A 22,657-nucleotide genomic window follows, 5' to 3' on the forward strand; every position below is an offset into this window, starting at 1 on the left:
ATCACTGTTCAGCACTCTTTTATATAATTGTCACAGTGAAGTGTGTGTGTGACCTGCCACAGATTCTGCCGGTCAGCAGTTATGTAAAAACAGATTAGATTTAAAATCTCTCAGGCCATCTGTAAGACATAAACAGATCACACGTCACACTTTGCCCTCTGCACTGTCTGTTCCTCACTTTTCCCATCATGCCTCCTGCTGTATTGTGTAAGTTGAACTGATGTGTATGTGCTGATTAAGATTGTCTGCGTAATATTAATCTGTGTCCCACTTAAAGTTTGACACATTCCTTGACGTCAACAGATAAAATGAATTAGTTTGCATTTATCTGATTCCAACAGGAATCTGTTGGGCGATAATCCCAGTGAGAAGCTGGATATAAAGATGTGTCCGGACGGCAGTGGACAGCTGTACGTGCCAGGACTCACCGAGTTCACCGTGGAGAGCGTGGAGGACATTAACAAGGTGAAGCTCACAGCAGCCAACCAGAATAATGCTAGCTGTCATCACACTTCAGTGCCAGCTTCATGAACTTCACAAATGTTCAGATTTCACCACCGTAGATAACAGAATATTATTTCCTGGGTAAAGCAACAAAGTTGTTTTGTTGGGCCGATTTGTCTTGGCTTGTTTTGTCTTACCAGACAAACTCTGTTCTTAAAAAAAATACTCATTAAATGTAAATTTTTCATTAAAAGTACACACTCAACAATAGTTATGAAATATTAGTTTACTTTTTATTTTAAGACTATAAATTCTTTATCATATTTGATGAGCACATTTCTAGGGCCTCTAAATTATCAAAACTTTGCTGAAAAAAAACATTATACACAATATCATCTGATTGATGGTTCTTTTTTGATAAATCTAAAAATAAAAAGCCCCCTTCAGCTTGTGGTTCATGTGTCTTGATGATTTTTATAAAGTAAATGTATAGCAAGAATAACTTTTATATTGTTTTTAATATATATTTAATATTTCAAGATGAACACTTACTGGACTAAAGCAGCTTAGGTTTACTTGATTGTCAACACATCATTGTTTTTATAGAAATCATGTTAATATGTAAGTATCAAACATGATACATCAGTCTTTTGTGAAGCTTTTCCGTTTAAACATTTAAAAAATATTTCTGATTATGATTTTGCAGGGTTAGGATGTCCTTGTTATAGTGAAATTATGCAATTACTGAGTAAGTTGAGTTGTTAATTAACAACATGTACTTGATATAAGGTTAGGATTATAGTTTGGTTTAAGATCAGTTGATTGTAATTATGCATAATTTGCTGTAATTACTGTAGTTTAACAAGGAAACTTAAAAACGTGCTATTTTTACAGTAATTTAGTATTGTTCATTTCTTGTGATGGTAATTCAAGGGTATTAAAAATTCAGTTATCGGTGTTGCAGCTAGGTCTGTCATAGAGACGAGCATCAACCCATTTCGGTTTAATTCAGTATCTGTAACCACTGACCTTTGATCCTGCAGGTGTTTGACCTGGGACACGTGAACAGGGCGACAGCGTGCACTAATCTAAACGAGCACAGCTCTCGCTCTCACGCTCTCCTGATCGTTACGGTGGCAGGGTTCAACTCTTCCACGGGCCACCGCACCTCAGGTACACACACAGTTCATCTAAACTGCCTCACACACAAATAACAGAAATGTAAATCTTGTTTTCTTTGTTTCTGCAGGTAAACTCAATCTGGTGGATCTGGCTGGTTCTGAGCGGATTACTAAATCCGGCGCCGAGGGCAGCCGTCTGCGTGAGGCTCAGTGCATCAACAAATCACTGTCTGCGCTGGGTGACGTCATCAATGCCCTGCGCTCCAAACACTCACACGTGCCCTTCAGGAACTCGCGTCTCACCTACCTGCTGCAGGGCTCGCTCAGCGGAGACAGCAAGACCCTCATGATGGTGCAGGTGTGTGAGCGCAGAGGCTTACTTTAAACCTCCACACATTTTGAGTGGATTAGAATGGATTTAGGCATAAAGACTGTACTTGGTACAGCACGAGCAGTCAAGGTATTTTAAACCGTTCGTGCACACGCTCTCCTGTTGTTTTATGCTAATCACTAATGAAAACTCTTACATGCAAAACAAACTCTGTTGTTGACTTATGAAATCGTAAAGTCTATTAAATGCTCCTGGTCATTTTATGCACAATTCATGGCATGTCATACTTGATGACATGCTGGGAACATCTACATTAGTATCTCAACTCTGTGCTCGTTAAACCGTATAGTGTGTCTAATGCTTGTAATATTTGGTTACTGTCAATGCCTTATAATACAAAATTAAGACATTACATTTATTCATTTAGCAGACACTTTTATCCAAAATGATTTACAAATGAGGACAGTGGAAGCAATCAAAAACAGCAAAAAAAAGCAATGATATATGTATGTGCTATAACAAGTCTCAGTTAGGTTAACACAGTACACGTAGCATGGCTTTTAAATAATATAATAAATAATATAAGACAAGCTGAGATGCGAATAGCTACCGTCTGATCATCAGCATGGAATGACAGGTAGAGTTGAGTGTCATCAGCATAGCAGTGGTATGAAAAGTAATGTTTCTGAATGACAGAACCTAATGATGTCATGTAGACCGAGAAGAGAAGTGGTCCAAGAACTGAGCCCTGAGGCACCCCAGGGTAAATATAGGTATTATTAAACAGAAATATAATTTGATTTTAAAGCAGAAGGCACTGCCACTTTCAGAGTTTCCACATAATACCTCAAAGTCTAGATAAGTTAGAAAAAGTGCACATTTAGTTTAGTTAGTTTTTTGTTTTTTAAGGATCAATGATGGAATCACAACTAAGTAATTTCTCAATTGGAACCATATTACTTCAGTTCTTTATGATTCCAATCACAAGAATACAAAATGTTCTACCTACAGAACATCATGTTAGTTTAGTGTGTAGTTGATCACTCTTTCTGATGCGGTTTCTCACAACTCTGGGATTCTTCTCTCTGTATCTCAGGTGTCTCCTCTGGAGAGTAACGTCAGTGAGTCGGTTTGCTCTCTGAAGTTCGCTCAGCGTGTTCGTACTGTTGAGATCGGGCCCTCGTCTTCCTCGCGCCGCCAAGCAGAGAACTCCTCTACATCCTCCTCACCAACTCATGACAGCGCGGAGGTACAGCATCACAAACACACTCATCCTCCAGTGTTCATGTCTGAAAACAACCACGTCTTCGAGATCTGTCCTTCACCCATAACTTTACTTCTGTTACTAATGCAGTGGCCACAATGCACTCATTATTCCACTTTTCCTCCTGTCCTGTTCATATTTATACTGTCATTTATGTGTGAAAATTTTACTGTGGTTCTTACATAAGTAACACAAATTTCAACCTAATGTTAACTGGCAAATGTTTTGTTGCATTTGGTTTTAAAATGTAACAACTTTTATTTTTGGCATTTGATTTAGATTGTTTTAAAAGCTTAATTGAATTGTTAATGTTTTATGCCGTTTTAGATTATACATTTGTATCATAAATCCAGAAAAATTTAAATGGGCACAGAATTTCAGAAAAAAAAATCCAGAACATTTCATAAGTTTTAAAAATGTTAATTCATTTTTCAATTACAGAACAGAATTAAATTTTCAGAACAAAATTGAATGAGTTTCATAAGACCCGAAAATGTATTTTTGGTAAATTTTTAATAAATTGCACAATTTTCATGATTTCAATTATTTAGATATGCTTTTTATTAAAAGTAAACTAAACCATTAAAACTGAAAAATTAAAATGTAAAGCACAGATTGAGGGGAAAATAAAATGGAATTTGGGGGGAATTTTTTTTTTATAGATTTCACTTGGCTATAAAAAAAAATAAATAAATAAACTTTTAATAAATTGTTAAATTGTTTAAGTTTCATGGTTTCAATTAATAAGACATGCTTTTTAATTAGCCAATTTGATTTAACCTTATGATTAATATAAAAAAAGAAAAAGAGTTTGGTTAAAAAAAATCCACCTGATTTCCTAGGCACTACAAATGCATTCCATATTACAAAATAATCTATATTTTTCTCATGTAGCTGGATTCTCCGCCCGTGACCCCTGTGCCGCTCCCCATCTCAAGGGCTAGCAGTGCAAGTTCAACCCTCTCCTCCACCTCTAAAACCCCCACAACCCGCCGGAGGTCCCACAGTCAGCTGTCCACAGGTGAGCATAGAGAAAAACTTCCCCAGTTTCACTGTTAAACCAACAGTCACATGACGCAGAGATACCTGCTTATATAAGACTCTTATGTAATCTGATATAATAATCCTTGCTATATATAGCATCTGACATGGTGCATTGAGTGCAGGTCACACTGTGTGAAGGGGACGTCTGTTCTTTGCATTGTGACACTGTTTCCAGATAGACAGGTAGACAGAAGCAGCCCATTGGTTGGGGACCGTGGGCAGGTAGGTGGGGTTTTATGTGGTTGGTCGCTTGGCATGAACTGCTCAGCATGGCATGGTGCCCCACACATCACCTCATTGATGCCCACTCATCTAACACAGCGCCTTAAACAAACTTCCTGGGGTTAGTGTTCGTGTAAATTGGGTTCAGCTGCTGTTTTGTTCTTGTGTCTTTTTAGTTTTGTTTGGCCTTGTACAAGCTTTACTGTATTTGTCCAAATGATTTACATCCATTCTTATGATTTTTGCAACTGTGCACTGTTTGTCTGTGTGTGTGTGTGTGTATGAGAGATAGTGGTGAAAATATTTTAGTTTTTATATCTTCACCTACAGCTCTGCTTTTGATTGGCTGGGCTGTACTGTGGTGGTGAAAAATGAAACCATTTATTCTTGTGACAAATGTGATTGAGTGCACTTGTATGATGGATGGATGCCTTTTTTGGGTTTCAAAATCTTGACCTCCTTCACTGCTATTATTAAGCTTGGAAGAGCCAGGGCATTTTTTTTTTATATAACTCCAATTGCATTCGTCTGAAAGAAGAAAAGTCATATATGCCTAGGATGGCTTGAGGGTGAATAATTTTCATTTTCGGGTGAACTATCGATTTATCTGTTATCATGTGAGGATATATGATTCACAGAAATGTTCAGTACTGTTTATGGTACAGTAGCTCTGTTCTAAGCTGCCTTCTGATAAAACAAAATTAATTATTTTCCTACAAAAATATATAGAAATATTAACATTCAATGTCAACATACAATGTATGAATTATATAATTCTAACGTTCATGTTGAAGATGTCATTGAAGCTCACAAGTGACTGGTTTGGAATGATAATGATCAGACTTGACTCATAACTAATTTTAAGGTTAGCATGTTGCTAATGTTCCTGTTCACACAAACCTGAATGGTCTGTATGTGATTTCGGTCAGATTTTCTTATGTGATATTTGTTTTCAGACCAATGCAGTTTCACTCTCTGACAAAATTGGAAAAACAACTGGTTGCAGTGACTTATGGGAATGTCTAATAGGACACATTAACAGTAATTAATTCAAACAATGTTTAACAAAGACTTTACACACTTAATATTCATCTTGGTGTGAATGGCAATCTTATATTCTCTGTAAATGCTACACATGAAGCTGCCTTTCAAATTTGCATAATTAGGTTGTGTTTGTGTTGAAATGAACTATCATGCCTTAAAATATCACCCACGGTGAAAATCGTGTGCGGAAGTTGTAGTAAGATAGTAAGTGGAATCTAAATGGAGGATGATGATGATGATGATGATGATTATGATGATTCTCTATTGTGTGGTTTCAATAGCAACAACATGCTTTCTAAGTCCAAGAAAAACTTGATGAATTAGTCATCAATGCGCATTTTAATTCGCAAACTTATTTTTTCATTTATAGGACGAACGAAGTTGACTGTGTGAGGAAAACCTCTTGACCAATCAGCTCCTTTCTTGAATGAACCAATGGAAGACCTTGATTGCTGCAGGGGAGGAGCTTAACCGGCAAATCAGGGTTGATGTTGTGAACTATGATGGCTAAAGTGATTTTCCTTTTGATTGGAGACATTTAATGATGTAATTCTACAGTGACGATACGTGATTGAAACTGATCAAGTCTCCCGCTGACCTCTCGACAACACCTGCTGCCTCAGGACGAGAAGATACTTCTGTTATGGCAAAGTATTTCTGGGCAATAACGCACTTTAGTCTAGTCTAGGCTGTCATTTGTAATGTTAATGTTATGTAAATGCGATTGGTTTCTAGAAGCTTGAATGAACGTGTGTGTATATATTCATGTGTCTGAGCAAGATTTTAATTTTTATTCCTTGATCTTGAAGAGATCTTGTTTTTTTTTGTTTGTTTGTTTGTTTTGCAAGAACAAGTAAAAATGTCACACCCCATAAGCTTTGAACAGTTCTGTGTTTCACAGATGCAATATGAAATACTGCAAATGTTTAAATCTCAGTAGCATTTTGCGTTTTTGTAAATCGAAGCTTGAAGGCCGTTGAAAGCCGGACCGTCTTCCTGATCGATGCATGCATTCAGTGCTCAGTTTTTGTGAAGTGCAGTCAAACCATGACGGTATACAGTGTTTGCTCAACCGGACGAGGACTAGATCTGTATATAGAGGTGCATTTCATGTGACCCCACTCTACTAACACTCATCTGGAACTGTTTCTGGGGGCTTGCTTGCTTGCTTGTATTTACATTGGTGTAGGTTTGTATGCAGTTTTGTTTTTGTACACTGTTTTTAATAAATGCTCCAAACTAAACTTTGGGAGAAATTATTCAAATGTACTTTTGTTGCTCATTTCAAATTTGTTAGTTTAGTTTAGATGTCACATTGGACATCTATTGGGTGATTTATGGTCTCTATCTCTTTTCTAGTAAGGTGTTCATTTTTAACATGTATTTTTAATTCTTGGCTACAATTTGCCTGTTTTGATGCATCTATGGCATGTGTATATATGCAATTTATATAATATATGCTTTCATGTGTGTGTGTGTGTATATATATATATATATATGTATGTGTGTGTGTGTGTGTGTGTGTAAAAGAATACATTTGAGTTTATAATGTCATTTATTATAAAAGGTATTTTAAGAAATACTGCTATCAGTTGACAATCATATATACAAAGGCATCACAGTGCATCTTATTTTTACGTTTGCTATTTCTCAAGCATCCACAATCTACTTTCCAAAAGAGTGGCCCGGCACATCACGCCATTTATAAAAATAAAAAAAGTATACCCAGTGCAATCAACCGTCCATATATGTGAAAAATGACTATTACGAATGGAAGCACAAATCTTATTTACAAAATGAGATGATCCAGACACATTCTTCAGTAAATGGCAGTGTTCCACATCAAATACAATAAAACTAACTTTATTTTTGCATTCAGCACCATTTACTTCTCACATGGACGCTGTTATAATGTAGTAAATTAGCATCGTGCTGTGACTTCATGTTATCAGTTCAGCGACTGCCAGGTCTTGGCTGATGAGAGTGTCTCAGCATCTGTGTGTGTGTGTGTTATATACAGAGTCTCAAACAGCAGACTGGAGTTTGCTCACGTTTCTCTGATGCATGCTGTGGTGTCTGACCAGCTCATCTGAGCGGGCGAACTTCTTCTGACAGCTGGGCCAGCGGCACGTGAACGGCTTCTCACCTGATGACCACCAGAGACGAAACACAGCAACACATTTTACTGATGTGCTCTAATCAAATCAGAGTATATGCATCAAATGGAATCAAATGGTTTTGGAGAAATCTGGAAAAAAAGGCTTACGCACTTGTTTTACCTGTATGAGTCCGAGTGTGAGTCTTAAGATGGTCCGAGCGTGAAAACTTTCTCTGACACGTCTCACACTGAAAGGGTTTGACGCCTGCAGGAGCAAAGCAGGAGACAGAGAGACCGCTGAGGTGGGCTTATCATACTTTATACAAGTGATGACAGCTGGAACTAGTGGGTGGGGCAATCTCAATCTAAAGCATCTAATTGGACACAAGTTTGGATACGCCCCTAAGTGTAAGATGAGTCACCATCATTTTTGAAAAAAGACAGTGTTTTGCAGTCTAATAGCTTTTACGGCTAAATGCTAAAAGTGTCCGTTACGAGAGTAAACTAAGCTTCCAAAAGTTTTGTTTGTTTGTTTGTTTGCTTTGCAGTGATCATTGAAGAACCATTGTTACTTTCCCAAAGAACCTTTGATTGAACAGCAGTTCCTAAACGATCCATTTTTTCTTGGAATGAAGATCATAAAAATTCCACTAAAAGAATTCCCACATTTTGTGGAATTAAAAGTTTCCATAGATGTAAAAGGTTCTTCATGGGACCATCACTGCCCATGAAGAACCCTTATTGTTCCAAGTGTATCATGTTAATGAGCAGTATTGCTGTTTTGAAGAGCAGAGCCGTGTCTAACCTGTGTGTCTGCGCTGGTGTCTCTTGAGCTGGTCAGATCTGGAAAACCTGCGGCCGCAGCCTGTGTAGTCACACTGATAGGGCTTCTCACCTGCACACAGAGAAACATCAGTGTGTGAACGGGACTGGAGTCTCTGCCATTAACACAAGGGGGCGCCGTCTGAATTGAGCAGTTATAGTGTCATAAATCATGCATTTATCTGTAAAACTGTACATGTCATGAGGTCACAAATTACTCACTCCAGATGTTTCTTAGTCATTTTTGTGATTCTTGTGCAACTCAGAGGAGGCTCTTACAAATAATTCACTATAGTAACATTAAACCCAAAATACAGATACTCCACCAGTGTCGTCAAAAGAAATTAAACAAAAATGACAAAGACTGACCGATTTTTACACAGGTTGAAGATCCCATATTGATCTATTACTGTTTTACTGTAGTATTATAATCATGTTTTTCTGTGATAAAGATCAAATTAATTTTATATGAAACATTCAATTTTTTTCATTTAGCACACGTTTTTATCCAAAGCAATGTATAATGCAGTTCTGTCATATAATTAGCTTTGGACGATAAAAATGTATATCATGATATATTTCTTAATTTCTGATGATACGATATCATTCTAATATCAATATTAACAATATTTTAAAAAGCCTCAGAAAAACTGCCAAGAAGGCTACAACGAATGTCTTTACCTACAAACTTCGGAAACCTCCTCCTATAAAACGATATAGCATAATATATAGTAAAATAAAACTATAGCATAAGCTGATTATTCTTACAGATTGAAACAAAAGTCCTTTATCCAGGATAAAGAACAGGAAAAGTGTTCAGAGGAGAAAACAGAAAAACGAGTGAGCAACAACAAAAACACACGTTACTGCCACAAATAAATCAATGCATGGGAAACACTGGTAATCTATTCTGAAATATCAGAAATGTGTTTAAAAAAATCATATCACCATTATTGGAAAAATTTATTTTTATATTGATAACTGAATTATTGTCTAGCCCTAAGTATAATTCATTTTAATATTAACAATAATAGAAATAGATCCGTTTCTGTAAACACTTCACAATCAATTCCCATTAGTTACTGACATGAAGATCCTAATGTAGGTTTGGGAGGAGGCTAATCATTTATTCCTGTCAATCATCATTACGAGCCAATATAAGCAGCACTCACTGTACCGTCCCAGCATCAATTCTTCCCGAATCCCTCCACCCATCTCCTCTGTTTCTCTTATTCTATGTAATACCACAATGGTGGTGTTGAAACCATTTTTCAAATGTTTTCCAAATAATAATAATTGTCCTGCAAAGACTTATGTTTACTGTAAAGTGTCTTCTTCAGGGAGTGGCTTAGACAGTACAGTCATGTTGCTATAGTAATGCCTCCTAAATGACCCCATGTTTACTTTTAGAGGAGTGTGTGTGTGTGTGTGTTGATTCATGGTTGTGAATAACGGCTGTTATCAGACTCAATCTGTCACTAGAATAAAGTCAGACATTCCTGAGAATCCTGGATTTCTAATATCCAGGGACATCTCATGTGTTTTTGTTTGTGGACCTGATCTGTTTTTGAGCTATGGACAAATTTTCACCTCTTCTAATTTAATTCCTTGCCATCAATTTCTCTTATTGGCGGTCTGAAAGAAATACAATCACGTATGAATTATGACTTTGTTATGAGTATTGCATAACACTGTAAATCTCACCTGTTGTTCTTTTAAAGAGGAAAAAAAAGATCTCAATCTAGACCATGAAAACGGTTTGGATTGTTTGTGGGCCCAGGGTGAAACTTTTTTTGGTTGGCATCTCACCTGTGTGTTTCCTGCCGTGCATCTGCAGGTGGGACAGTTTGAAGTATCTCTTACTGCAGCCGGGGTAAGAACACATGAACGGCCGTTTCTCACTGCTCTCAGATGATTTAATGGAGGGAGTGATGCCTGGTACACTCCGCACATCCTGGAAGGGAAAAAACGGGAATAATTGCCAATCAACAAACTCTATTTGCCAATTCTCCTGCACTTCTGAGCCTTTGTTTGTTTTAACTTCTGCATTACCAAACCCCGGATGAGTTGTGCATCTGAACAAACCCTCTTATCTTGTGGTCTGTTAAATATCAATTTAGCTTTTAAAAGCCTTTAGAGGAAAGCTTTAAACTAATGTTATAAACATACATACATGAACACTATTCTCTGGACAGTATCAGCTTTCTCAAGCTCTGATGGATGTTGATTCAGGCCAAACACACACTTCAGACTGAAGTAATGTCAGTATTATATACCTCACCTGCTCAAGACTTGTACGCATATAAAGCTCTTTTGTCGTGCTCTATACACACACACACACATAGTGTTTATTATAAGTAATAAATACTACCAGTGCACTTTATGGTTATATTATTGTGAGAATCCAATCTGTGTGTGTACAGGTAGAAACGATATGTCTCTCTGTGTTTTGCGATCACCCACCTGCACTCCTCTGAACAGGCCGTGTGTGTGTATGTGATACTGAGTGCTGCATCTGTAGACCAGCGGAGCTCCTGCAGACGCTTCGGCCTCATATCCGCCACTGTGACTGGACACAAATCCAAAGACACAGAGCAGGTAAATGTCACAGAGAGCAGAGAGCAGAGAGACAGTACGACATGTACGTATAACCAATAAGATTCTCAGAAAAGAAAGATTTGAACTTGTGTCAATAGCTCAGCTAAATATGCTTTTCCTCCTTTATTAAAGGGTTAGTTCACCCAGTAATCAAAATTATGTCATTAATAACTCACCCTCATGTCGTTCCAAACCCGTTTATCTTCGGGACACAGTTTACGATATTTTAGATTTAGTCCGAGAGCTCTCCGTCCCTCCATTGAAGCTGTGTGTACGGTATACTGTCCATGTCCAGAAAGGTAAGAAAAACATCATCAAAGTAGTCCATGTGACATCAGAGGGTCAGTTAGAATATTTTGAAGCATCGAAAATACATTATGGTCCAAAAATAGCAAAAACTACGACTTTATTCATCATTGTCTTCACTTCCGTGTCTCTTGTGAGAGAGAGTTCAAAACACTGATGGATGTGTTGTCGACTCAATCTTTCGGTCATTATCTGGCTCGGTTCGGTGTTCATCTTCAGTTCTCTCTCACAACAGACCCGGAAGAGAAGACAATGCTGAATTAAGTCGTAGTTTTTGTTTTTTTTGTACCAAAAATTTATTTTCGATGCTTCAAAATATTCTAACTGACCCTCTGATGTCACATGGACTACTTTGATGATGTTTTTCTTACCTTTCTGGACATGGACAGTATACCGTACACACAGCTTCAATGGAGGGACTGAGAGCTCTCGGACTAAATCTAAAATATCTTAAACTGTGTCCCGAAGATAAACGGAGGTCTTACTGGTTTGGAACGACATGAGGGTGAGATATTAATGACATCATTTTGATTATTGGGTGAACTATCCCTTTAACAAAAGGATGGTGCTATATCCAAAAAGAAATGTAAAAATGCTGTCCTAAATTATAGTCTGGAGGTGGATTTGTAGTGTGGGCAGTAACAGATGAAGAGCTGAAGCCCTATAAAGCTTTTTCTTTGTCCGACTCAAGACTACACAATCAGCCATTGCTGGTCCAGTCCTCCCACAGCCCAACCATTCATCCGTTCAGTAGATAAACACCCTGTTGTCATGGCATCGAGGGTGAGGAAGGTGGATACCAAATCTTTGATCTGGACAGCCGGCATAAATATTCTGTCCAGCGTCCCAGTCACCTACTCATCTGCCTATAAACAAGCACACATTCACTTAATCACTCAAAAACAACACAAACTTCCCACAGTGCATTGGGGGCATTCCCCTCTGCCCTTTAGCTAGTCTACATCATTCTGTCTCTCTCTCACACACAAAATCATTCTACCCTGGGCTGCCCCTTCAACACATCCAAGGTCAGACACTCTATCTGGGTTGGACTGGTTGACTGAGCAGGATCCATTCCTATCTCCTCTGCTGTCACCACAGCATGATTCATTCTCCTACTTCAGTCTGTACTTTTGTTTCAAAGTGCAGTACAACATTAGAGGACAGCAAGGTCTTTCTTCAAAACAGATGATAATTAGAATAGGGAACAGGACGGCAGAGAAGACGAAAAGAAGATGAGAAGAGAGGTGAGGAGGATGTAAAAAATAATTTGAAAGGAAAGTTTAATACAGGACAGCACAGGGCTGGAGAGTAATGGGACATGACGGGACAGCATGGGACAGGACAGGACAGGAAAAGACAGGACGGGACAGCACAGGACAGGACAGGAAAAGACAGGACGGGACAGCACAGGACATCATGGGACAGGACAGGATGGGACAGGACATGACAGCACAGGACAGGTCGGGACAGAAAAGGACAGCACAGGACAGGACACGACAGGATGTGACAGCATAGGTCGGGACACAAAAGGACGGGACAGGACAGGGTGGGAAAGCACAGGACAGGTTGGGACAGAACAGGACAGGACAGAATGGGACAGGAGGGTACATCACAGGACAGGTCGGGACAGGACGGGACTGGACAGGATGGAACAGCATAGGATGGGACAGGACGGGACAAGACAGGACAGGACAGCACAGGACAGGAAGTGACAGCACAAGACAGGACAACACAGAACGGAACAGCACAGGACAGGAAGGGACAGCACAGGGCGGGATAGGACAGGACAGGACAGGACAGGACAGGATGGGACGGGATGGGAAAGGAAAGGAAAGAAATTCAAATGATTTGGAATTATTTTTAAAAACACAGGTGTTGATATGAGACCGAGTCTGTACCTCTTTATGCTGGGTGTAAGCGAGCTGACAGGATTCCAGGTAACACATTCCAACTGAGACGCCATTTGGTAGAGATTATCACTGCCAGGGCAGAAGAGATAAATCACAGTCATGTGACCTCACTTTCACTGCTCAGCTTCTCAACAAGCACAAAAAGGGGGGACACAACAAAAATAGGAAGGAAAAAAAGCAAAAGACACAGAAAGAAATTTAGAATTTTGTTTTTAAGACACTATTTTTATTTTCATGCAGTTTTATTTTTCTGGTTCCTAGGCTGATTAGAAGTGCAGACATGTCTCTTTCTAATCATCAGCACTGATTCATAACTGGCACAGTGGAAACACACACATCGCTGTGTTTCACCACATGTTGTGAAGTGTTGCATCTCAGCACGATCTCACGTGGTCCTGGCTGGCAAGTCACGTAATAATGTGATGTCACAGAGATTTCTGGGTATGGTGGGAAGGATTTGGGGAAATGATTTTGACTCATATGCTGTCTGTCCCTTTTCTGTGGGCTGAAGTAGCAGTTTTTGAAGGTCAGACAGTTTCCTTTAGATACAAAATGTATCAAGTTATTCACTATTGTTTATTGTTATTTAACAATAATAATGATGATCTAATAATAATTAAAATTGTTTAGTTAGTAAATAATTTATAGTTAAATCATATAATATAATATAATATAATATAATATAATATAATATAATATAATATAATATAATATAATATAATAATCTGAAAATAAAGAAGTCATGGTGGTGTTTCATTATTACTTTATGGTTTGTTGCCACATCGCTTCCCAATAAATTGATTTCCATTACAGCTCATACCAGTGTTTCAAAATGCATAAGAGAGTTTCTAGGCCAAACAGTGATGAAAAATAAGGTGGAATTTCCCTTCCGCTCCCTTATAATCTCACTTAATTGGCAAGAAATCGAGGTTTGTGAGATCACCGGAACACACTACAAAAGTACCAGCTTGATTCAAGTGAGTGTGTGTGTTTGAATATTTTCTGAAGGATCATGTGACACTAAAGACTGGAGTTATGTTGCTGAAAATTCAGCTTTGATCACTGAAATAAATTACATTTGAACATATATTCAAATAAAAAAAACATTGATTTTCAATTGTAATAATATTTCAAAATATTTGATTTTGAAAACTGTAGTTTTAAATGGTAGTGTCAATTGTTATGTACTGATATTCTGATTTCCTCTGCTCTCCTTATAATAAAGTTAATCTTTTGAATACATAACTCTTTCTCTCCGTCCTCTCCTGTCTCTGGGGAGGGCCAAGCAGAGAAGGGAAGAGGAATTTGGAGGAAACGGGCAGTACATCATTGTGAGTGTATTTTGGCCTGCTGAGAGCTGCTGTGCTGTTCTTAACCTTTGTGCAGACAGCAAGACGCACTGCAGACTTACTCAGGATTTTACTGATCCATCCAGACTGGGCCTCACTGACACTCAATTTCAGTCACTCAGAAAACGGAGGGGGCTGACACAAATCAGCATTATACATATTTTACTTCTTACACTAACTAATGTGCCTTTTTTGAAAGAATGATCTGAGATCAATACAAGTTCTGCTCTACCAACAGCATACACTGTATGACGTGCTGTCAATTACCACAGAAAAGAAACTGTAAAAACTGCAAAAAAATACATTTTGGTATGACACATAGTGGAGATCTATGGGGCAAAGCATTCCACGGGAATACATACATGCTGTGTGACAATTTAACAACTATTTCAAACAAAATCAGAAACTATCTGAATAGTTTTAGCATGTTAGTGTGTCAGTTTTTGGCTGCTGCTGAGCAAGTATGGACTTTCTGCAAACAAATACACAACTGTGAGCATGTAAGATATGCTGCTGCTGCATGAATAGACACTCGTAATTACCGTAGCAGATCTAGACAGGTGGTGCTGGAGGAAGTGGAGGTTTTTAGAGCCCAAAAAGGCAATTATTTAAATTATAGCAAATGATGGTCCTTATAGCAGATTTCATGTAAAGGACCAACTAAGGCATGAAGATGTGAACAATGTGAATTGTGCAAAGCACTAAATAAATTTGACTTGATTTGACATATTAGACTAAACCATCTAAAGTGACTACACTAAAACAATAATTTAGATCATTGTTCTTAATTTTTTATTTATTTATTATTTATTTTTTGTCTCCATGCAAGACTGCCATTGTCCACAACAACATTTGAAGGCCGCATGACCTTTCTTTCTTTTACCCACTATTTCTACACTATAAAATATTTTAGAGCTTGGCATAACTACAAAAATGTTTAACATGGCCATGCAGTTATAATATGTAAAACAATTTGCATGATCAATGGGAATTCCGGTTCTTCAAAGGCAAAACAGTTGATGGAGGGTGAATTGGAATAAAAAATTAATTTAAAAAAACAGATTTTTAGTAGACTATATTAAAGGAGTCATGCCACGGAAAACCAAAGTGTCCTTGACATTTTCATATAATCGCATTTGAGAAATTACGCATCTAAGAAATTACTTTACAATAAAATCACTTGCATCTCTGAAAGAGGCAACATTCCTTGAAATGTGTGTTCATGACAGAGAGTGAAAATTACGACAGAAAATGATCATCTTTACAAATATTTTTGATGCAAAAAACTTCATAAGCTTTACCACTAGAAACATAAAATTCCATGACCCATCTAAAGCCTGTTTGTCTTATTTTAAATAATTCTGAGCAACCCCTTGGAAGCTTTCTGAGACCCCCTGGTTGAGAACCACAGATTTAGACGTTATACAAAATTTCTGCGTTTGTACCCTCCCGAATGCCTTTGAGATTTCTGCATGTTTTTGCAGACTGCGGGTCAAGCAGAAATTGTTTTCTGTGGCACGTCTGAGAAGCTATCATTAGATAATATCCAGGAATATCCCTTTATTTCAACAGTTACATAAACAATTCGGCATATTTTTGTAACTTCTTGTCATTCGCAGCTGCTGCCTCTATGATGCAGTTTACCGCACTTTTATTGTTATTATTTCATGCATGATGAATCACACCTTGGGAACGGAAAGTAAAGTGTCAAAACTCATAATTAGGATGTAATGTAATGCTTAATTACATCTCTTATTACACTATCAACGGTAAAGAAGGTACCTGTTGAAGCTATTTCTCAAAAGACTGTCCGGAGGACTGTGGCACCCATAGACAGGCGGTGGGACGGAGTACTGTTGCTCACCTGCATATTCACAAAAACAAACCACACAATATTATTACGACACTCAGAGAGCATGTATATCAGCAATATCTGAAAGAAAGTCCTCTTCATAGACCTCATACTTCAGTTTTCCTGTTTAGAAGTGAAACAAAGCGTTTTACAGCAGAGCTAACAGAGAGTTCGGCCTCGTCTTTACTGCGGTTATCCAAACAGCGCAGGCCTCCCTGCGACCATAAAGAAGTCAGCAGAGTTTCTGAGAGCACTCTGTTCATTTCTCAGGGAATCAGTCCCTCGGCAGCACTAAACATTCTTCTCCACATCCACAATTCTGCTTCTTCCACTCAGCTGCCCGAAAAAGAGTGGCGATCATTTATGCCAATGTAATTTATGCTTAATGAACTTAAAAACTCTTGCATGCAGTGTTTTCAGTGTTTGAGAAAGGAGACAGAGAGGGGGAAAAAATAGTATTTACTGCCCTAACATTAAAACTCCATCTGACACTTAACCTGGAGATGATCCTTGCGGATCCAGTGATCTCCAGATATCTATTTGTCTTATTTGTCATACTATACTTAAATTCACTCACAAATGCACTCTGTCCTGCAGAGCCCTTCTGAAAAAGAAGTACACTTTAGCATACTTAAAAAAAAGATCTTATACTTTAAAAGAATACATAGACACTTTTCGGATATCTACTTGCATGCAATTTGCAACAGAATAAAAATTTAGTGCAATTAGCCGAATGTAAGAGTGATCGTTATGACTCAGCGAATCCGTTTTAACATGCAATTATTTCTATTGTCATTTGGAATATGGTTCAAATGTACTGACGATTGTACTGACAATCATTTATTTTAAACTGAAGTACACTTTAATATAATTCCCTTACCCATGCTGCTTTGGGAGGACATGGGATCCTCGTGTTTGAAGGTATCGTTGGGGAACGGTGGAGTGTGGTGAGCAGGTGTGTGTCCGTAACTGGGAGCTCCATCTAATGCTACTGTACCATAACCTGAGAGAAAGAGACAAAGAAATATTAATAAGTGTGTTTGTTCTCAGTGAAATCCACATTTTCTCAGCTGACCCCATTATTCCTATTGAAGAAGCCAGTTGTTCATTGTTAACAAGTGTTAAAAATTACAATAAAATTCTAACTGATGCAAGTATTCATCTGAAAATGACTTTTCTATAAACACAGAAAAGGTTCCACTTCTACTCCTGACAAAATGTATTAAATACACATCTCTCTCCAACAGACTTATAATTCATCTGGTGCGTAAACCCACTTGAGACCAATAAGCTTTTCCAATGAATCAATTTGTCGTTGTGACTTCTCCTAAAGTTCATCTAATGATAAATTACTGAAGTAGATGCGGGAATCTTTGTAACACATCAGACATTTGTATTGTGAGCGCTCCGATTTAAAGGAGAGAAGCTCTTCAAGATGTTCACATAGTGCTGTAAGTCATCAACACAAAGCAAAAATGAATGCTAGATTGCAGAGACAGACCTTTTGTGAGAATCATTCAGCACGTGCAATAATTGTTGCATGAAATAATTTATAAAGTCCAGTGTTAATCAGCCACTGAGCCAAAACACTACAGAAAATGTCATTTCATACATCTTAATTTTTTTTTTTTTTTTTTTTTTTTTTTTTTTATAAACACATTATGTCCAAAACAATTTAATCCGGTTGATTTAATGAAAAATACTAATTTAACCCTTTAAGACACATTTTAATCGACTTTCCTTTAGAACATCAGCTGTGTTCCCAAATGTTTTAAGGAAGTCCGAAGTGCCCTTCATAAAAACAATCAGGCAAAAGAGAGATCAAACGGAAGATCCAGGACGTTTACGTCTGACGCAACAGATATATAAAGCCTTTATGCAGAATGCGTTTCATTAAAGCAGCTAAAACTGAGAACAATGGAAAAAAATTTAATGTCAGCTGAATAGTATGGTTTTGTATCTTTTACATTCAAATCAAAAAAGTGTTTGATTTTCCTTGATTTCCTTTTTATACTTTATTATATTTATAATAGAATGGAAAAATCATTTTAAAAATGCGTTTTCACTAACGTGTATGACATTAATATTTAATTAAATTCAAATGCAGAATTCATTCACTTTTCAGAAGTAATATTTGGAGGGTGATAAGAGATCCTCTATAAGTAATTTGGTGTCAACAGCTCCGTAAACTTGACAATCACACACCAGCTTAATGCAAAATCTCAATCATTTCTGAAGTTTCATGTTTTTTTTGGTTGTTTTGACACCAACAGCAGAGACAAACAGATTGTGTGTCTCATGACTGAGAGACGGCGGTCTCACCCTGGGTGCGCGGGGCAGGAGGGCTGTCCATGCAGCCGGGCAGATAAGGCCCGCTGGAGAACATCCTGCTCTGGCTGGACGGAGAATCAGCAAACGGGCCATGCATCCCTGTGAGCTGCCCCGAAAAGTGCACGGTGAAGGCCCCCAAACCACAGTGTGGATCCTCGTGAGGGTCTGTGGGACCCCAGCCTGGCTCCTGTTTGATAAAGGAGTGGGAGGGAAGAGATCCGTACGGGGAAGCAGGGTGAAAGTCCAGCATCGGTCCCCACTGCGGAGCTCCTCCGATGGGCAGGGAACAGTTTGCATTCGGGACGGCTGGAAGCAGGGCGCTCAGGTCTCTGACGTCCGATCCCATCGGGCCACAAGGCTCTGTCAGCATTTATGAGGATTTTTTTGTTTGTTTGCGACACCCTTGAATATCTCCAGAAGGTGTCCGGTCCAGCAGAATGTGCGTTTATCTGCTTCTGCGATGGAAACCACTGGTGAGGTGTTTGGAGCAGTGCACTGGAGAGTTTGAGCAGAAGTAACTTCTCTCTTGTATATTTGTCTGGGTCTGTCAGCTCTGAAAACCACCCCACCATCTCCAGAGGAGGAGTCAGAGCTCGGGGTTGTGAAAAAAAAATCACTTCTTGTGTACCTTACTCATCTTTTACTCCACTTCTGACTAAAGCCTGGATGTGTGTGTATGAATATGTGTGTGTGGGTGGTTGAGGCTATTTGTTTGTTTAGTGAGCATGAAACCTAATTGTGTAAATGATGTTCCTCAGTTAACTTGTTTTGTTAAATTACTCTAAATATACACTTAATTTCACTCAAATGTTTATTCAAGTTTTGAAGTTACACTTTTATAAATTGATGGTTCCATGAAGAATCTTTAACATCCATGGAAACTTTCCAATGCACAAAATATTCTTTGGAGTGGAAAAAGAACAAAGTAAGATATAAGTTTCATATCTGAATGGTTCTTCTTCAGCATAGCTGCAAAAGTTCCCTTTATGAAGCTTAATTTTTAAGAGCATATAATAAGCCCACTCTTCACCATTTGCTTTTCCCTTGGATCTCAAATATAAGTGCATTGTATGTTTAGAGTGTACTGAAATGAATGCAGATAAGGGTCTCCTCCAGCTGAAGTGTTGACTCTGTGTTCTCTGTGGGGAAGTATAAATGAGTGCTATCTTAGGGATTTGTGCTGTCAGAGTGAAGATTCAATTAAGCTGATGGATGTGCACTGGGATTGGGCAACACTGTTGTGAAATACCAGCACCGTCTGTTGCCTGTTTGAAAAAACAAGAAATGTCAACGAAAGGCAAAAGGGGATTTTTATTTTATTTTTATTTTTTATAAGAATTTTATCTATTTTTTAGTAAAAACCTGATGCTTCCTCTAAAATGACGTTTGAACATTTAACTCATTTATGTATTAACACATACAAACTAGTCTTAAAAAATTAAAAAATTTTGAAAAAACAAAAAGAGACTTCTGCTCATAAAGGCTGCATTTATTTGATAAAAAATACAGCAGAAAACTGTAAAATTGTTAAATATTATAAAAGTTTAAAATATCTTTTTTCTATTTAAATATATTTTAAAATGTATTTTTTTTCTGTGATGCAGAGCTGAATTTTCATCATTACTCCAGTCTTCAGTGTCTTTATAATTCTTCAGAAATCATTAATATGATGATTTGTTGCTTCAGAAACATCTCTGATTACTATCAATGTTGAAAACAGTTTTGCTGTGTTATACTAAACCGCAATATATTTTTTCAGGATTGATGAATGAAGTTTAAAAGAACATCATTTATTTGAAACAGAAATCCTTTGTCAAATTATATGTCCTATAAATGTATCCCTTTTAATCAATTTAAAGTGCATTTATTGAATGAAAGTATTCATTTGGTAAAACATATGTATCTTTTTGACTCTCAAACTTTTAATCTGCAGAGTATAGCATATATATATATATATGTGTATATATAGTTATATGTATATATAGTTATCTGAGCCTGTTTGCTGGTTTATGCTGGTCTTTTGCAGGTTTATGCTGGTCCTTTGCTGGTTTATGCTGGTCTTTTGCTGGTTTATGCTGGACTTTTGATGGTTTATGATGGTCCTTTGCTGGTTTATGCTGGTCTTTTGCTGGTTTATGATGGTCCTTTGCTGGTTTATGCTAGTCTTTTGCTGGTTTATGCTGGTGCTTTGCTAGTTTATGCTGGTCTTTTGCTGGTTTATGCTGGTGCTTTGCTGGTTTATGATGGTCCATTGCTGGTTTATGCTGGTCTTTTGCTGGTTTATGATGGTCCTTTGCTGGTTTATGCTGGTCTTTTGCTGGTTTATGATGGTCCTTTGCTGGTTTATGCTGGTCTTTTGCTGGTTTATGCTGGTGCTTTGCTGGTTTATGCTGGTGCTGTGCTGGTTTATGCTGGTCTCTTGCTGGTTTAAGCTGGTCTTTTGCTGGTTTATGCTGGTGCTTTGCTGGTTTATGCTGGTACTTTGCTGGTTTATGCTGGTCCTTTGCTGGTTTATGCTAGTCCTTTGCTGGTCCTTTGCTGGTTTATGATGGTCCTTTGCTGGTTTATGCTGGTCCTTTGCAGAGGTGTCAAGTAATGAAGTACAAATACTTAGTTACCTTACTTTTTGGGTGTCTATACTTTACTGGAGTAATTATTTTTCAGCCAACTTTTTACTTCTACTCCTAAAATTTTCACGCAATTATCTGTACTTTCTACTCCTTACATTTAAAAAATAGGTTCGTTACTGCTATTTCATTTCGGCTTGTTTCGTTCCGGCTTTTCATCATTAAAAAACTATCCAGATAAATCGCGCCATCCGGATGAAGTGAATTTGATTGTGATTGGATGAGAAGTATAAACATATACCATTCCGACACCCTATAGGTTTGTACATGATCCATCACACCTGCACGTGACACAAATCACATCACACTCCAGCAAGGACAAAGCCAGTGTTGGGTTCAGTTATCAAAAAATATATTTCTTAAAAGTTATTTTTTCTCAACTTAACCTGTTAGCCAGCACCCCCCATTAAGGGGGACATTCAGCATAAAACACACTCACACATATATGAAAAATGTTGAAAAATAAAACAAATCAAGGAAAAGGCGATCGCTTAGTTCCACCTCCATCAGATGACAGATGCGTCAGAGTATGCATCAAGATCCGTCATGAGAGTGCCAGAATTCAAATAAAAAGGTTCAGTTTTTCTCTCACTTTTTTTTTTTTTTTTTTGGTGGATAGTCTCATTCTGTTTATGAAACTGTACACTACGAAACCATTGCGTTTTTTTACTACCAATATGCAGTTTCTGAGTGAGAGTTATTCCATCATGAACTGTTCTGTCCCTGAAGAACTGAAATGTAAACAAAGGAATTATGATCCATAATACAACCTTATTGCTTCGTTGGGCTAAACGTGCTTCATGAGATGTCATTCAGTGGACCCTTACCTTTCTAACTTAACCGGGATTCACAGCTGTGGATGTGTTTATGACTCATTATTAAAACGGATCTTGCATGTACTGTGTTTTTTTTTTTTCCTGTTTTTATGTGTACTGCTTACACAAATTTAGCAAATACAGACTTTATAAGCTTTCCATTGAAAAACAGTCTGTCGTCGATGCTTGAGGTTTAGATCTTTATAATGATATATAGTTTGTCAAGATTAAATTTGTCCTGTTTCATTTAATCTATTCATAAACATTGACACGTGTGAGTTGAGGGGTGTTGAGAATGCCCGCGTCGGGGTGCAGGCTAAGAGGTTTTAACTGGCTAATTTATCAAATGAGTGCTTTCTCTTCTCCCTCTGCAAATTAAGCTACTGTAGGTAGTTTGGTAGCAAGACGTTTGAATAAATTAGCGTTTGCGATTGACAATGTTGTGATAACTGGGCTATACCAACTTTGTAACTCGT

The 22,657-nt window shown here is 37.8% G+C and overlaps 2 protein-coding genes across 9 annotated transcripts in view; one reads left to right on the top strand and one right to left on the bottom strand.

Annotated features, from left to right (window-relative positions):
• Positions 1-6,729, top strand: part of LOC127934357 (kinesin-like protein KIFC3) — a 36,671-nt gene extending 29,942 nt beyond the window's left edge. For all 5 annotated transcript variants that reach the window (XM_052531685.1, XM_052531683.1, XM_052531684.1 and 2 more), the window contains 6 exons: positions 342-465; positions 1,488-1,617; positions 1,694-1,923; positions 2,993-3,145; positions 4,055-4,181; positions 5,841-6,729. In XM_052531685.1, the coding sequence (XP_052387645.1) occupies positions 342-465; positions 1,488-1,617; positions 1,694-1,923; positions 2,993-3,145; positions 4,055-4,181; positions 5,841-5,863 (787 nt within the window). In that variant the 3' untranslated portion in view covers positions 5,864-6,729. The remainder of the gene's footprint in view (positions 1-341; positions 466-1,487; positions 1,618-1,693; positions 1,924-2,992; positions 3,146-4,054; positions 4,182-5,840) is intronic.
• Positions 6,730-7,006: 277 nt separating this feature from the next.
• Positions 7,007-19,417, bottom strand: LOC127934358 (Wilms tumor protein homolog). 4 transcript variants are annotated; one of them, XM_052531689.1, is made up of 9 exons: positions 18,731-19,413; positions 17,289-17,411; positions 16,339-16,420; positions 13,196-13,276; positions 10,854-10,959; positions 10,200-10,344; positions 8,374-8,463; positions 7,750-7,833; positions 7,007-7,616 (listed from the first exon to the last, which is right to left on the bottom strand). In XM_052531689.1, exons 1-9 carry the CDS (start codon positions 19,107-19,109, stop codon positions 7,495-7,497), a joined length of 1,212 nt encoding a protein of 403 aa, XP_052387649.1. In that variant the 5' UTR covers positions 19,110-19,413; the 3' UTR covers positions 7,007-7,494. The 4 variants fall into 4 exon arrangements, with proteins under 4 accessions (XP_052387649.1, XP_052387648.1, XP_052387651.1 ...); XM_052531688.1 differs by having other exon boundaries at positions 7,741-7,833; positions 18,731-19,408; XM_052531691.1 differs by lacking the exon at positions 17,289-17,411 and having other exon boundaries at positions 18,731-19,417.
• Positions 19,418-22,657: the final 3,240 nt, after the last annotated feature.

This window comes from Carassius gibelio, chromosome A18, assembly GCF_023724105.1.
Source record: "Carassius gibelio isolate Cgi1373 ecotype wild population from Czech Republic chromosome A18, carGib1.2-hapl.c, whole genome shotgun sequence".
In the NCBI taxonomy this organism is placed as follows: domain Eukaryota; kingdom Metazoa; phylum Chordata; class Actinopteri; order Cypriniformes; family Cyprinidae; genus Carassius; species Carassius gibelio.